Below are 16,567 nucleotides of genomic sequence, written 5' to 3'. Positions count from 1 at the left end.
TCACTTTTACTCGGCCAAAAAAGTCACTTCTAGGAAGCTCCTTCTTGCCCTGTGAACACTCTGAGTTGGCCTTGGCATGTGCTATCATCCATGTAGATTTGCCTGTCTTCTCCCAGCCCCTCCTCACATGCACATGTGTGCGAGTAGACTCCACAGTCGTCTCGTGCACTGTTCTAGCTTTCGTGGGACTGCAGGGTCAGATACAGCATAGCTACTCATTTGCTGTCTGTCCAGTGAAGGAGTGAAAGCTTGTCTTCATCCTGTGCATGGCTGTCGTTGCAGGCACCTGGAATACAACAGCCTGGTAGAAGTGAACAGCGGCTCGCTCTACGGCCTCACGGCCCTGCATCAGCTCCACCTCAGCAACAATTCCATCGCCCGCATTCACCGCAAGGGCTGGAGCTTCTGCCAGAAGCTGCATGAGTTGTAAGTGTCCTCGGCTCTGGGCTGGGCAGTTTTTAGACACTGCTTGGAGGTGAAAGTGCTAGGCCTGGTTCATTCCACCACACAGCGGCCTTGGGGAGGACTCAGAGACAGGGAGGCCAGTAACCCTGTCCCCAAACCAGCCAGGCCCAGAGTAGGAGCCTCAGCGATTTGAGCCCACATCGCTTATCTCCCCTTCACTTCCTCTGCATTTAGATTAGCAGGGGGCTCCAGGAATAGCATCTAGGTCCCTGCAGGGAGCCTTGGCCTCCAAGACTCTGTTGGGTTTGGAGACAGTTCCAGGGGTGGAGAGTTCCTAGGGAAGGGCAGCTCCAGCAGAGCGCTCACAGGAGCCATTTCGAGAGTGGCTATGTGTTAATGGCCACACCAAATAGCATGCGGTTCTTCAGTGAGGGGATCATTTGGGCTCAAACAGAGATGGTGGCATCCTGACTGTGGATGAATTTGTGTCCTCGGAGTCACCACCTTCCTTCCTGTAGACGAGTTGCCCAGGCTCTTGGCCCCATTTGCACCGCAGTGGCCTGCTGGCAGAGGCTCCCGTGCAGTCATGTGTGTGTGCTTGATTCAGAGATGCGTGGACTCCTTTTGGAGATTTCCAGACAGGGCTCCCAAGTTGAGACTGAGAACTGAGCTTGTCTTGCCCAAAGTTCTGAGATGAGTAGTGACAGACTCTCCCCTGTGTAGCGAGGGGCAGTGGCCCTGGCCACCCTATCATGTCAGGGTGGGGTTATTGGACAGTGAACGCAGCATTCCTAAGGACTCACAGAACATCTTCACAAATAGATAGTTTGTGTTTTCACTGTTCTTTCCATTTTATATGCTCCAGTTTAGTCCACTAGGTTTCTTTATTTTTCGCAAGACTTGGGTGGGTTTTCTTTTTTGTTTTTTTCTCCTTTTTCTAGGCTTGGCTGTTTGAAAAAGATTCACCCACTGAAGTGAATGATTGTTAAGAGAGCCAGGCCTCAGTCTGTCTTGTCTCTCTTGACCTCACCAAACACACTCAAGGGGATGTGTGAATCTGATGTGGATTCTTGCATCTGGTGTTTGTGTCTGGTCTTCTGTGTTCTCCTCTCTCTCCCTGTCCTTCCTTCCCTCCTCCTCTTCCTCCCCTCCCCTACCTCTGACACACACACAGACACACACACACACACACACACACACACACAGACCTGGAGTTTATATTTTGGTGACTCCATCATTATCTAATGCAAAACACAGTGGTCCTGCCTCTTTCCTAACTTTTCTTGGATTCTGTGAGTGTTAACCCTTTGGGTTCAGCTTCCTATGCTTCAGGGCCTGTAGCTGTACATTCCATGTCGTGCTGGATGGCTCCTTTCAGGCTCTGTAGTCAAGCTGTGACCCCAACAGGGAGTTCCTGGTTTTGTTGGTCAGAGCTGGGAGCTGTGGGAAACAAGAGAGGTCTTTTTAAGTCCCCAAAGTCTGAGCCAGTTCAGTTCTTAAAGTGAGGAGCTGTCCTCTGACTCACCAGCATATTGCGGCCCCAGGGAAGGCATGCTGTCTTCTGCGGGGTGCGGGATCCCCCCTCTGGCTGGTGGAAGGCATGAAGCCCTCTTCTGTGCCCTCTAGAAGGGGCAGCAGAGATCACAGAAGTGCGCTTGAGCAGTCCTAGCGGTTAGCACCATATCCAGGTAACCTCAGAGCCAGATTTGGGATTGCTTCCCAGCGTGTGTTTCCCACCCCTCCTTTAAGCTACATTCTTTAATTGCAGGTGAGGATATAATTTTGATCTCCTGCCAGGTCTATGCAACTGACAGACACCCTGACTTATTTGTCCAGGAGGGAAAGAATGCTGCTCCCAGCTGCCTTTAAAAACTCATTAATCTTCTCAGAGTTTATTTTCCATCTTCCTGCCTCGGCCCCAATTTTTCATTTTTCAACGATAGATGACCAGTAATGTCATGTAACCAACCCAGAGGTGCAGGAGTGCTGGGAGGAAGCTTTGATTCTGAGGCTCGGACAAAGCCTATGGTTTTACCACCTGCAGTAGGGGATCAGGCTCTGAGGACCACGTGGATGGGGGCAGGGAGGCCTGAGCAGGAGGCTCCTGTCCTGGGGGAGTTGCCCCACTAAGGCGTGAGGCACAGGTGTGGTCGTCCCACGCAGGGGCTAGTGGTGCCCTCTGCTGGCCGATGCAGGGAGTGTGACCGGGGCTCCCTGGCTCCCTGGCTTGCTGTCGGTCATCTCCAGAATCCCAGGCTTCTGCTATGAGAGGTCTTTCGTAGCCTGAATCAGGAGCTGCCTTGGACAACAGCATGAAGGCACTGGAGCTTGAGAGTTCTTGTGTGTCATGACCTTGTGCGTAGTCTTCACAGTTTAACAGCTACCCTGGCCCCTGTGACCTACGCAGCCGTTCTAGGAGTCAGACTAGTGTGTTGGGCACTGATGAGTTTCTAGCTGCATGGCCACTTTTACCCCCAGAATTCTGGGGGGGGGGCGCTATGCGCTTATGTGTGTGCATCCGTGTCATTTCCCACTGAAACCTAGCCGACCGTGGCCCGATTTCCGGTGGGGTGGGGTTGGGGGGCAACCACGCTAGATGGTGACATTACTGCCCTCCCTTTCCTCAGGGTCCTGTCCTTCAACAACCTGACACGGCTGGACGAGGAGAGCCTGGCCGAGCTGAGCAGCCTGAGCGTCCTGCGTCTCAGCCACAATTCCATCAGCCACATTGCGGAGGGCGCCTTCAAGGGACTCAGGAGCCTGCGAGTCTTGTACGTCTCCCACTCCTGACAGGATAAAAGGGTCCCCAGTGGGGAGAGCAGAATAGAGCAAACCATCTGCTTGTTGAACTCCATTTGCGTTGGCTTCGAGTCAGAATTGGATCCAACGCTGGCTTGCTCTGTGTGCAGAGTCTCAAACTTTTATGTAATCAACGGAGAAAGAACTGGTTAAGCAGAAAAACCTCTCATTCCCCTCGGATGGTGCCTAGAGAGGGATGGCAACTCCTAAAAAGTAGTTGTTCTCAAGCAGTGATGCCCACGTTGTGCTGGACAGGATGCTGGCTCCTAGTGTTGGAAAAAGCTTCCCCACGCTGAGTGCCTGGTGCGGCCTCCAGTTCAGCAGCCGTGGGTCAGTCTTTTCCATCTTGAGTCTTCAGTTGCAACTTCCGTTTTTAAGTCCTGAGTATTTTTTCTCTAAACCATGGGAATATTTCTGTGCATCTCTCGCCCTAGCATTTGAATTTCTTCAGCATAACCTGTACCAAGATGCCTCCTTTGCAAAAGCAGCACTTAAGGAATCCTGTGTCTCTCCTTGTACCTCATCAGGGGTCGGTTAACAAAGTGGAGGTGCTAATGCCGCTTCCCTTGAAGTCCCTAATTAGATGGGATTGGCAAAAGTGACTGCAGGATGCTTTTCTGAGGCTTGTGTATAAAACTTTTCCGTGGTTGGCTTCATAGAACTTCCAAGCGGCTATCAGCATGAAACCCCCAGAGAGGGGCATACGGTTTTCGGAGGATAGTGGTGGCGGGTTCTAGGGTCTCCTTCTCAGGTGTAATTCACTGCACAGAGAGGGGTCTGTTCCAGTGTGACAGGGAGGGAGGCCTTTGCACTTGCACCTGGCAAAGCCAGCTTTAACGTGGAGCCATTGCCAGGGAGTGTGAAAGGGGCCGGAGCCAAGCTATTCAGGCCAGGTCAGCCTGGGAGCCCATACAAGGTCCAAATAACAAGGCTGGGAACATTCAGACTGAGCTGGCCAGAAAGGAGAGAAAAACTTTGGCAGCCAGGGCTAGGAGCCGGGAGACAGGCATACAAAGCCACAGCCCCCGGTCCCTGGTTTTTTCAGTATGCAGATGATAGGAAGGAACCCACTGAGAGGAGAAGTCCCTTCCAGCAGCAGAATCTTCACTCTTTGAGCTTCCTGCTGTAAAAGAAAGGTGGCCGCCAGCATTTCACTCTTCATTCAGAGCTGCCCTCCCTGCTGGCAGCATTGATTCCTGCTGCAGCTTCTCACAGGAGACAAGCGCTCCTTTTCTGTCCCTGGCCTGTGTCTGCAAGGACTCAGGAGGGGAAAGTTTAAGAACCAAGAACCTTGTGGAAAGTTGGAGAGGGCAGAATGTGTGCAGGATGGGAGCCTGGTCGCCAGGTGTGATGTCTCGCCTGGGCACTGTGACCTGCTTCTGGAAGCCGGGAGGCCACTGAGTCATCGGCCATGGGATTTGTATTGCTGGAGGGGCCTGGGCTGAGGAGTTGGCCTCATCTCTCCAATCCTGGCGAGTGGGTCACAAGTCTGACTCAGCACCCAGATGTCCTCCCTGGCTCAAAGTCAGCGCCCTGCAGGCCTTGGGAGGAGATGGGCTCTGGGCTCCAGACCCACTGGCTGGCACAGAGGGGCCCACGGGTGGGCCCTGTGCCAGGTCTGTTTCTTCCACGTGCTCTCTGCAGTTTCTCGGTCATGTCCAGAAAAGGGACGCTGGTTGGTATGAGAGCAGACAGGAGCCTTAAGGAACCTTTTGGGCTGATCCTCGTGCCAGGGCCAGATGTCCGCTCTCCAGGGGCTGAATACAAACTGGGCTGTCTGCACCACCTCCCTCCCCCGGAGCGCGGCCTCCGCAGACAGGGAGGCAGGTGGAGCCCAGGGAAGCTTCTTGTCTGAGGCGTGTGTCGTCTTGGTTGGAAGGCTGAGAAACAGGGCGTCCCTCCCAGGGCCATGTGTCTCTTCACCCTACGTCCCGGCTGTGCCTCCAGGGTGCACCCAGGGGACTTCAGCTTCTGAGCAGCAGGCTGGGTGGGAGTTGGCTTTCCCTTCATGCCCAGACTGCTCGGTGAGCTGCTTTCTGTCCTCTCCCCAGAGATCTGGACCATAACGAGATTGCGGGCACAATAGAGGACACGAGCGGTGCCTTCTCAGGGCTCGACAGCCTCAGCAAGCTGTGAGTATCCGCGGCACGGAGCTCCGCCAGCAAATGCGCGGGAAGACACTTCTGTGGGAGACGTTTCTGGGGTGCCCCCTGCGCCTCTCTGCTCTGGGCCCAGGCAGAAGAGAGCTGGCTCCACGCAGACTTTTGTTTGGGGAGAAGAGTTTGAAGAAGAGAGCGGGGGTCACCCCACTCCTCGCTGGGCAGGGGTCTCCTTGCTGGTTTGGGTGTTGGGTTCTTGGGGGCTGGCAACCCGGCATTTGGCGGCCTGGTGGAGCTTCTCTCGGGCTTCCCTGACAACTCACGTGAAAACTGCTGAATTTGCTGTTGTCCTTTTTACAAAGGAGTCTTGCCCCGTTACTCGTTTCTCACAGCTGACTGTGTAAAGCTCAGTCAGCTGTGAGGGCGGTGAGGCTCCTGACAGTACTGTCATCGTTAGCCGTCATCTCAAATGGAAACATCATTTCCAAGGGTCATGGTAGCAGCTGTTTTAATGTGTGGTTTGGGGTCTTTTTCCTTTTTTCCTAGCTCCTAGATTTTGCCAGTTAATCTGCCAAGCACCTGTGTGTGTGGTACCTAATGATCTCATGAGGGCAGGCTGTGTTAGGCAACCTCTTTATTAGTTGAGGAAAGAGAAGTGATGGGATTTTGCCCAAAACTACACAGCGGGCAAGTGGCAGGCTCAGGATTTGCTCGTCTGGCTCCAAAGCCCACGTTCCCTCCCCCTTGGCCCACCCTGTTTTCTCTGCATGTCACCAGCACTTTCTGTAGATGCCACCCAAGGACCACGCAGGAGGAGGACGGGGGTAATTATTACTGTTGACTAGCAGCTTGGAGGGAAGACTGGAGGAGGGCAAGACGGAGCGGACGGCCGCCACTCGATTCTCCCACCCCGTCCCCAGTGACCGGGAGCTCGGCAGAGTGCGAGTGTCAAGTAAATATTTGGAAAGCCCTAGTGGAGCTCGAGGATAGAGGAGAGCCTGTGGTAGGGAGAGTCTTTTCATATAGTAGATGCTTCTGATTGGTTTGGAAAAGCATGGCATTTCACACCTTTTATATACAGGGTCCTGATTAGGAATAAGCTCTGTTGGCTGTCTGAGGAAGGTATTTCTTCTTGAGCGTCTCGTACTCCAGCAGCACGTTGGAGATGCTTGTCAGTGTTTCTTGTCCTTATCGTCCCTAAAACAATGCTGATTTTCCCCAACCTTGAACCCATACGTGGCCCCTTTTTATCCCATATAGGGCAAACCTGGGAAGAGCCAGAAGTACCAAGTGGGGTGAGGCAGAGGCCTTCTTAGCAAGAGGAGCTCCAGGTCTGGGACGTGGCTGCTGAGGTGTTCAGCACCGGGGCCGCCATTCAGCATAAGCCTCCCTGGCCTCGGCCATAACTGATTGAAGGGTGAGGGTGGGGAGAGTGGGCGACATTGCCAGCCCTCATGGGGCATGTCCATCTTTAGGAACCTGGAGCTGTTTCCTGGGTGTCATGGCTTCCAGGAGACTGTCTCTCTACAGAAGGCCCGTGAGGTGTGCCTGGCCTTGGGTCACCTGGGCTTCCGGTGCTGCATGAGTCTGCCGCTGCCTTCCTGAGTGCGCACCCTCTGTGCCCTGGTGCTTTCTCCTTTGTCCCCCTGCTGGACCAGGCTCAGCACTTCCACCTGAGCCCCAAGAGGTCAGCCCAAGCCCCTGCTTTCCTCGCTTGTTGTTTGTGGTGGGCTCCACACTGAGCTGGTCCTGAGACTCCTGGGAACTTGTTAAAATCTAAGCCTCACCCCACGCAGCCACTGAGTCAGTTTCTTGGGGCTGGAGACTCTGTGTATGTTTGAAAAAGGGTGAGAGAGAAAGACATGCATCCAGTTGGGGAAGCTGGGACAATAAACAAACAAGAATTCCTTAATATGATTAAGTATATGCAATCACTTATGTAAGTGTGATGCTATCATGGTTATGTGGCAAAGGAAACGAATCATTTTCTTCTTGGATAAAGAAAATGGTATGATGCCTATGATGTGGATTCCATAAACTCCTGCTGGGTTCGAGAATGGGCAGTGGCTAGAGGTAGAGATGAGGCGAGATTGGCACGACCGGAGGACGGTTGTAGCTGTGTGACGGGCACTTGGGGTTCAGGATACTACTACGTCTACCTAGCATAGTGTGTGCAAATTTCCACATTGAAAGGAAAGCAGAGAAGTAAATGCTTCTCATGTGATCCTGGTACACAGGGCTACTTAAAAACTGCTGTGTTTGGCATATTGCAGGTGTTGAGTCGATGTTTGTTGAACGAATGAAGGGAGGGACAGAGGAAGAACCCAGTGCCTCTTTGGTCCCCTCCCCACCTGTCTACTCAGAACATTCCAAGAAAGCTCTGTGCTGTGGCCCTGGCTGAGAGAAGTGACCACAGACAGCACTGTGTTGCTCCGTGCGAGTGGCCCAGTGCTGGCCTGTTGGGATCCACTGAGAAGTGAGGTGCATGTTAACACAGAGAGGACCTGCCCCTCTAGAGCAGCTGATCCGTGCTGCGGGGAGCGCAGCCGGTGCCCTGAGTCCCTTCATTTGGTGTGGGTTTGTCTTTGGAGAGCTCAGGGAGCTCGCGTTCAGGATCTGCCCTAGGATGGGAAGGTAGAGACCCCTGCCTTCGCTGAATTACTCAGGGACCTTGGGTCCTTCCCACCACGCAAGAGGTCAGACCTAAATTAAAATGTTTTCCAAGAAAGGGAGATGTGAGCAGCAGAGCCATAAATGGCCTCTCTGTGAATTTGGGGTGGATGCTGACCTGCCCTTAATTTTTCCAGCTTATGCACACAGCTGTGTTGGAGAGTTCCTCACACTGGAGCTTCCCAGCAGGGCAAGAATGTTCCTAGACCCCAGCACATGCCTTTCTTCCTAGCTTGTCTGGGATTCTTTTGTAGACCCACCCCAGGGCCTGTTTGTTTCCAAATGGTTGTGCGGTTCCCAGGCTGGGGCCTACACAGTGGCACAGAGTCAGTACGCAGGAGGGAAGAGAGAATTTCTGGATCCCAAATTTCAGGCAGAGAGGAGCAGTTAGTGATCTGGGTATGCGACTTCCTGCCCCGTGGTTCCAGCTGGCTCCATGGCATTCTTCAGAGGGAGGGGCAGAGTCCCACACAGGGCACATGGCAAGGGGTATGTTTGGGGGCACTTGCAGAGCTGATGGGAGCGCAGCCTCCATCCCTGCCTGTGGGGGGGCCGGGCCTGCAGTGGAACTCACTGTGTGTGTGGGTGGGGAGTGGGGGCTAGTGCACATGTCACGGCTACTCTCAAGGACATGAGTACAAGGACCACCTGAGTACTGCCCCCTGTACCTGCCACTTGATTTGGCAAGTGCTAACCAGGCCTTTAGAGCTGTTAGCTGGGTTGGCCAGGAGATAGATGGGAGGCTTGACAGGTGACTCCCGCAGGTTGCTTTCTGTTCCAGGTTGGTGCTGGGGAGGTCAGGCCAGCTGTGCCTTCTCTGGGAGCCTGGCTGTGGTACAGAAATAGTGTCCTCCCAGCCCATATTCCCGCCTCTCCTTTCTCCTCACAGCAGCCTTTTATTAGAGCCATCCCAGTCTGCTGGCTGCAGCTCCCCATCCCAGCCCCATATGTCTGCTGGGGGAAGGTAAGGACCCTGCCTAATCCACCAACAAGATGATTAACCCCTGCATAATTGAGAATTTGAGAATTTGTTTTATTGCTATTGTCACCATTAAAAATAACAGCCTGCCCTCATTGTAAAACAGGTCAATATGACTAATATTTAATGGATGAAATAAAGCACAGCTTTTTCCTGGATCTCGTTTACAGGAGATTTCACTAAACAGTTCAATGCGTTTTTACTGGGACCTCGGGCATGCAGTGCCTGGGCCGGGGGATCTGAGTAAGTGTAGAAGTTGGCAGCGCTCTCTGAAGCGCTCGGGGTGCAGTGCCCCATGAGCTGTTACTTGCTGGCGAGTTTTGTGGTTAAAGAGCCTAAGTTAGCATGGCCACCGGCTTTTCTGTGTGTTTGGTTTATTTGTTTTAAAATAAAAGTTTCAGACTGAAGGGTTGTGGAAACGCTTTCAGAATGCGATTGTTTTCCCATCCATGCAGACGGCCTGAGAGAAAGAAAAGGCAGAGGGTCTCTGGCCCGTTTGCCCCTTCACCCTCCGGAGGCAGGAAACAGAGCTGGCTTTGTCTGAGGGCTGAGCTCACAGTTAGCGCCGGGGTCGGCCTGAATGGTGGCCCCCAGGGAGGGAGTCTGTTTCTGATGAAACGGAGGGTCAGGCAGCCCCTGTGGAGTGGTTGCCCTGGAAGCTGGCCACGCAGGCTGGTGGTGCCTCCCTCTGGCTCTACTGTGAGCCTGTGTTGCCAGGAGGCAGCCTCTTGGTACCTGCCCAGGCGGTTCCCAGGAGGCCTGTTGCAGTTAGGAAGAAGCAGCGGCCCGTGTGCTGGGCAGGTCCCAGGCTGCCTTGCCATCTTTGGTTGGCTTCAGGGCTTACATTTTTCCTCCTTTCGGGAAGGGGCTGGGACTTCTTGTTTTCCCTTATGGGTCCCAGTCTTAATGCAGGTTGAAGGTGGAGGGGGCCTCTAGTCCAGTCTCTTCCCCAGTGCCAGGTGAGATCCTGGACCAAGAGTCCCTTTCCCAGTAGGGGGCTGGGCCAGATGGGCTTTCTCCAGGGGCTTCCTCTCCTGCCCACCTGAACCCCATTGCCTTGGACAGACCTGTTGACGCTGAGAATCCCCAGGAGTTGGCTCCCAGTAATCGGTGTTCTTAGCAAGCCCGTTAGATCCTGGTGTACCTTAAGATTGACAAGTCCACGAAGCTCATGGTCAGCACTGCCTTCGGTTGTTCCCTGGTAGTCTCCTGTGCCGTCTGGATTGGAGGGAATGCCTTTGGTGGGTTCTCATCAGAGAACATGGTAACAGAGAGGGGAAAACTGAATTCTCTTCATTCCCAGTGTCCACCCTAGGGGCTCCCCTGCAGGGAAACAAGCTTGCCTTTAGATCACACAGTGCGGTGGAGGAGGCACTCATTTCTTCATGTGTTCTGCAGGGCACAGACTTTGGTTTCTGGGAAAGCTCTTAGCAGTTACTGCTAAGGCTTGGATTGGAGCTGCCTGCAGGCAGGAACCCCTTCTCATGGGCAGGCAGTCCAGGCAGGGGACAGGCCCTAGTGATAACCTTGGAGGCTGGCTCACTGACGTCATATAAAGTCTGGGGTATGGCTGAGGAGCCAAAGCACTGGGGCATCACCTGCAGGCCCTGAGGGGTCCCTCTCATAGGCAAGGACACAGCTCCCCATGGCTGTGTGCTGACTGCCAGGACATCTCAGGTGCAGAGAGCTATGGAGCCAGCTTGATGGATGCCTGTTTTCCTGTCCTCTTCTTGCCTCTTTTGGGAAACTTTGTTCCCAGAATGCACTTTTCAGAAGTGGGTGGCAGTTTGGGGGTTTTTGTTTGTGGCAACTTCCCATTATGTTGCCCAGGCTGGAGTGCAGTGGTGCGATCACGGCTCACTGCAGCCTCCACCTCCTGGGCTCAAGCAATCCTCCCACCTCAGCCTTCTAAGTAGCTGGGACTACTGGTGTGTGCCTCCACGCCCGGATAATATTTTATTTTTTGTAGAGACAAGTTCACCTTATGTTGTCCAGGTCTCAAACTCCTGGGATCACTTGAGCCTCCTCAAGTTGAGGCCTCCTGCCTCAGCCTCCCAAAGTGCTGGGATTACAGGCCTGAGCCGCCACGCCCAGTCATGGGCAGCAGTTTTAATTCCGAAGATTTTTCTTTCCTTTTTTGACTCGGCTTCCTCTCACTGAAACCATAACCAGTCTCATCTCTCCTGCAAGGCCATCACTAAACTTCACCATCCAAGCGTGGGTGGTCCTTGGAGAGAGACCGGGCCAGACAAGGTGATTTCCACCTGACACTGCAAGGGGCCTTTTTTAGGCCAGACGGCGCATGCAATTCCAGCCTGTCATCACTATTAAATTCTAGTAAAGATAAAAGTATTTCATTTCAGAAAGGGTAAGGCCTGTGTGCTTCAAACCCGTAATCTCAGTGCAGGTTAGCTTTCCACCTGCCCCTCACTGGACAGACTTATCAGGTAGCACTACCTTAATTATGTGTTTTCTTTCTCTTTCTCTCAACCCTTCCTTGTTTCTCTCTCCTTCCCTGGCCTTAATTTCTGGATGTTTGGAAACTACAGGACTCTGTTTGGAAACAAGATCAAGTCTGTGGCTAAGAGAGCATTCTCCGGGCTGGAAGGCCTGGAGCACCTGTGAGTATCTCGCCAGCTCTGCCCTGAGGCACAGGCCTGCCAAATGTGGCTGCCGGGGAGTTCTGCTAGCAATTTAATCGCATCTTTGTAAACTGAGAAACGGGCTATTTGGAAACACCAGCTGCTTCCTTCTCATTATAAGTCAGCTTCAACTTTGGCCTTTATGTTGCCTATGCCAGGAACAGTTACAGAACATATGGCCAGTGGGTGTGCTCCCCGTTAATTCAGTTGGTGTTTGGATAAATACCCTCCCCCCTCCTGCTGCGCAGCCTCACCCCTGCACCAGCTTGTTCACGGACCCCTGGCCTCACTGCCTCTTCCATCAAGGTGCTTCCTGCTGGCCAAGCCTGTTGCCTCCATTAAAGCAGCTTAACAATGCAGAGTAGGTGCTGGGCTGAACCAGTTTGGTGTGGTTGCTTCTGAGACCCTGGGAGGAGGGGGACAGAGCCACCCCTGAGACAGTCATGCTGTTGCCATCTGGGGCGGATGCCTCATGTATGTGATTCCTAGTTTATTTCCTCTTTGAATCAAGGTTGACTCTTACCTCTGTTGGGGAAGGTTTTGCCTTGCTGAGCAGGCCTCCGCCCAGCTTGGATGGTGCCCTAAGGCTGGCTCGGCTCCTGAGTCATTCTGTGGGCTTATGTTGCGATTCGGGAAACAACAGCCTCCTGTAGTAGTTAGGACACAGGTCTGGCTAGTCCCTGTGGGTCATCTGTGAAACCAGGACTGTCCTGAAAACCCCTCAGGTTTACCTAGGGTTTCTTTGTATAAGTATGTATGTTCTGTTTCAGGAACCTTGGAGGGAATGCGATCAGATCTGTCCAGTTTGATGCCTTTGTGAAGATGAAGAATCTTAAAGAACTGTAAGTATCTGGATTCCCTGGGTCTGACTGATGGGAACGGAGACTTTCAGAGTAAGAAACTTCTGCAGTTGCATTATGCTCACTTGTTAAAAGGCCACATGGTACATATTTTGGATTTTGTGGGCCACAGGGTCTCTGTCATGACTACTCGATTGTGTCATTGCAGCAGAAAGCAGCCATAAACAATACATAAGCAGGTGGGTGTGGCTGTGTGCCCATAAAGTCACATTGACAGAAGCAGGCAGTGGGGCCGCAGGCCGAAGCTTGCTAACCACTGTTCTAGACAATGTGAAATATACTGTCCTTTATAAAGTGGGTAATCACCCCTTTAATTATGTCAGGGATGAGTTTCCATCTTTTGGGCTTGTTTACAATGAAGGCCTGTGTTGAGAGGGGCTCCTTCAGAGCCTGGTGGGCTGTGAGCAAGGCAGAGCTCTGGAGGGGATGGGATGCTGAGGGGTGCGGTGGTGTCTGCCCGTACCATTTCCAAGCTTTCTAGGCACAGTTCACAGGTGGTGGTGCTTCCACCGTGGACTTGGACCATGGGCTCTTGGGTGACAAGGTTGGAAAATCTTCCCTGTATCCTACTCTCTGGCAGGGGAGCTAGTCTAGGTCCTCAGGTATAACACCCAAGTTTCTTTTCTTTTTTTTTTTTCTAGACATGAATCTGATTCTGCAGCCAGTAAGTTCTAGCCATGATATCAGTTCCCTCAAGGGGTAGCTTTTGGTTCCTAGAAGTGCTGACAGAATGGCACATGCCAAAGGACAGTCATCTTTTTGCCCTGGCCTCATCCCCATTCCCCGAGGCCACTCCTGATGGACCCTCAGTTGGGGCAGGGAGGCTGGGAATGGGAAATGTCGTGCATTCCCCGTAGCTGAGAACTGAAGCAGGCCGGGTGACACCGCTCTGAGTGAGGAAGGAAGGTGGCCTGGGCACTTGCCCTGTGACGTTCAGCGTGCTGTGAGCCTCAGGCCTGCTGAGTAGATACCGTCCTTGCAAGGGCTGGATCTTGGAGCGGGCATCTGTGATGGGTACATGGAGCTCAGGGCTCTGCAGACAGCTGTTCCGTGCCCAGGGCCTTCCCTCTTCCAGCCTCAGCAGCTCCGCCTCTATCTGTGGGATGAGACAGAACATACAGAAGGGATTCCATGGCTCTCCTTCCAGAGCAGGGGAGGAGATGATTCCAGACCACCGTGGAAGGCTGGATTCAGAGGTGGACTCACAGTAAAGCAAGTGGAATGAAACATTAGTTGTAGAAGACAAGAGGTGGGGCACAGGAGCATTCACTGTGGAATTCTTTCACCTTTTCTGTCTCTGAAACTTTTAGATATGATGTTAGGAGTGAAAAAGACCTGATTAAATTTAAATGGGAAGAGGGTATTTTGAGAGAAGGAAGGAGGAAGGGGTAAGATTTTCCTTGGGAAGTTGGAAGGAACTGGACCCTTCCAGAAGCTCGGATCCCCAGTGTGCTTCTCTAGTTCTGGAGGCTCAGCCTCGGTCTCCTGCCTGGCTTTCCCATCATTGCTGCACGTACCTAGCTGGGGCTGGCCCTGTGCTCAGTCCTCGGGTGAGAGAAACGGTTAATTCCACTTGGTCGTTTTCTTCTCCATCAGATCAAGTCAGGTTGTACTGTGCACTTAGTCATCCTCTGGGTAAATTTCCACAAGTGATGATTAGAAACACACTTTGAGTTGGAATCATGAAAATGCATCATGTGAGCCAGCGAAGCCCTGGGATGGCCGCAGACGGCAGTAGAGCCGATGGCGCTGTGCTCTCCATGGGTGGAGGAAGGGCGGCAGGAGCCTGCAGAGCCTAGGGGTTGGAATCCTCACTGCTGCCTGGCCCGAGGCCCTCCCCATGTGTCTTCTCGGTCGTAACTTGCTTTTTAGGAACATGCTGTCTCCACCCTGGGTACCCACTGTCTTCGTGGAGTCTGGCCTCCTGTCTGAGGTGGGTTTCATGGTGGAAGAAGTAGGAAATCCTCAAAGGTATTAGCCCCACACGTCCAGAGCGTGTGTAAGATGAGGCTTAGCCCTTTCCACATGTGTCTGATCAAAGATAAATGTCAAATTTGTCTTCCCCAGTTTGTTCCTGTGGTTCAAATGGAATAGGCCCTTGTGTCCTGCACAAATGCCTAACGTCGTGCAGGGATGGCCCAGCCTCTCCTAGGCTTTCATGAACAGTGCCCAGGCTGTTCTGCCTGACTGCGTGGAAGTGCCCTCTTGCGAGGGAGCTGGAGGTGCTTCTGACAGCGGCGAGTTCTCCATCCAGGCTGAGTTCCCCCATGCCTGGCGCAGCCAGCCCGACCCCCATGCAGGGCGCACTCCTGGGAGCTGCCCTCCCCAGACGCTGCATGGGAATTGGCCATTTCATCAGGGATGGCCGTGACAGCCCTTGCGCCACTTGCAGTGACTCCACAGTAGAACAGCCCTCCAGATAACTCTCAGCAGGACGCTACCTGCCTATGAAATAGAAATGCAAACTCTCATTCTGATTTTAAGATCTGATATGGGTCAGCATCCCAGTTATGATGGCCTTGAGATAAGTTATTTCCGTTTTTGGAAAAGCACTTTCCAAAATTATAATTATTTTAATAAGATGCCCAACTCATCTAGGGGTGATGGGGAACATGAGGAAGAGTGGATTTTACTTCATTTAGACTTGGGTCATCTGCTTACATTTCATTCTTCCTTGCTGTGACAGTTTCTCCGCTCATTAGAAATCTGGAGAGAAATAGAAGAAAATGGAAGGCCAGTCCATTTGGTTGCTTTGCTGATGTCTGAGGACAGTGGTGGGTGGAGAAGGTGGCCAAGGCCATGCTCTTGGCCTGCATGATGTTTTTGGAATTCGGAGCATACCTGTGTCCCCTGTTTGTCACCAGGTACCAGAGACAGCGTATTGCAGGGAAGCCTGTGTGTTCTCTTTCCCAGTCTTCCCTTATCGTGGACTAGCCATCGTTCTTTAGCTCACAGCTCTGAGGTCTTCCAGGAACAAGGCCGCTAGACTCTTGGTTGACTTATCTTCAAGTGACTCCTCAGGAAGGAATGTCCACTGAGATGGCGATTCCGATTTCTGTTTAAAAAGCTTATCCTTAGTTGCTGAGAAATGAAAAAGAAAATATTCTCTGTTTTGGTTGGAGCCCCACAAAACTAAAGCTGTGCATTCTCATGCTCCCTGGGCAGTGGCAATTAACTAACAAGCACTATTTAGGGAGCAGAGCCGAATTCTGCTGGCCCCCTGAAGAATACTGGTGCAAAGATCAAGGCACAAACAAGAGGGTGGCACAGGGACGGGGCTTATTACATTTGGAAGTAAGAAAACATGCAGCTTTGCCAATGAAAAGGGAACAGCCATGAGGCAAAAGAGCCCTCCTCGAAACTTGTTGCAGAATTTGGATCAGTCTTAGGTTGAGTTTGGAAGCTCCAAGTAGTGTATCAGGAAAGTGGGAAAAACCAGAGGGGGGATGGTGGCACTGTTGGATGTATCAGAGGTTGGGAGAGATCAGAAGGCAGCCCAGGGTCACACAGAACAGTGTCTGTCCCAGAACATGGGTAAGCTCCACGCTGCTGCTACTCCAGTTGTGGTCCTTGGGTCAGCAGCCCCAGCCTCATGTGCGAGCTTGTTCAATGTGCAGTCATGGGTTCCATTCCTGACCGACCCAGTCAGCAACTGCAGTTTTTCAAAATCTCCAGGTGGGTTATATGCACGGCCCTGGGAAATTGGAGAGGAACTGTGAGAAAAACCATTTCCCCTTCTAGCGTGCTGGTGTTCAGTTGAGAAGCTGACTGGAGGCGACTGATCATTCTGTGTGCGAAGGGAGTATCCCTCCTCTGCGGCTGCACCTGAGGCATCCACTGTTGTGTTTCTTTCAGCCATATCAGCAGCGACAGCTTCCTGTGCGACTGCCAGCTGAAGTGGCTGCCCCCGTGGCTGATGGGCAGGATGCTGCAGGCCTTTGTGACAGCCACCTGTGCCCACCCAGAATCACTGAAGGGTCAGAGCATTTTCTCTGTGCCACCAGAGAGTTTCGTGTGTGGTAAGACTGTCTTTGTAACTCTTTTTCTCCTTCATGAAGGGCAAGGAAGCCAGGAGGTACTCTTCAGTATGGGAGTCATTCCTGTGATCAGAGT

At 52.6% G+C, this 16,567-nt stretch overlaps 1 protein-coding gene across 3 annotated transcripts in view; it reads left to right on the top strand.

The window, feature by feature from the left end:
* Positions 1-16,567, top strand: part of LRIG1 (leucine rich repeats and immunoglobulin like domains 1) — a 126,730-nt gene that overhangs the window by 90,212 nt on the left and 19,951 nt on the right. For 2 of the 3 annotated variants that reach the window (XM_050781283.1, XM_050781282.1), the window contains exons 7-12: positions 283-426; positions 3,033-3,176; positions 5,256-5,336; positions 11,502-11,573; positions 12,365-12,436; positions 16,310-16,473. In XM_050781283.1, coding sequence (XP_050637240.1) covers positions 283-426; positions 3,033-3,176; positions 5,256-5,336; positions 11,502-11,573; positions 12,365-12,436; positions 16,310-16,473 — 677 coding nt within the window. Of the gene's footprint in view, positions 1-282; positions 427-3,032; positions 3,177-3,264; positions 4,805-5,255; positions 5,337-11,501; positions 11,574-12,364; positions 12,437-16,309; positions 16,474-16,567 lie in introns of those variants that run through there. The other variant, XM_050781284.1, reaches the window with a different exon arrangement.

Source organism: Macaca thibetana, chromosome 2, assembly GCF_024542745.1.
Source record: "Macaca thibetana thibetana isolate TM-01 chromosome 2, ASM2454274v1, whole genome shotgun sequence".
Classification (NCBI taxonomy): domain Eukaryota; kingdom Metazoa; phylum Chordata; class Mammalia; order Primates; family Cercopithecidae; genus Macaca; species Macaca thibetana.
This window is presented reverse-complemented; position numbering and strand designations above follow the sequence as displayed.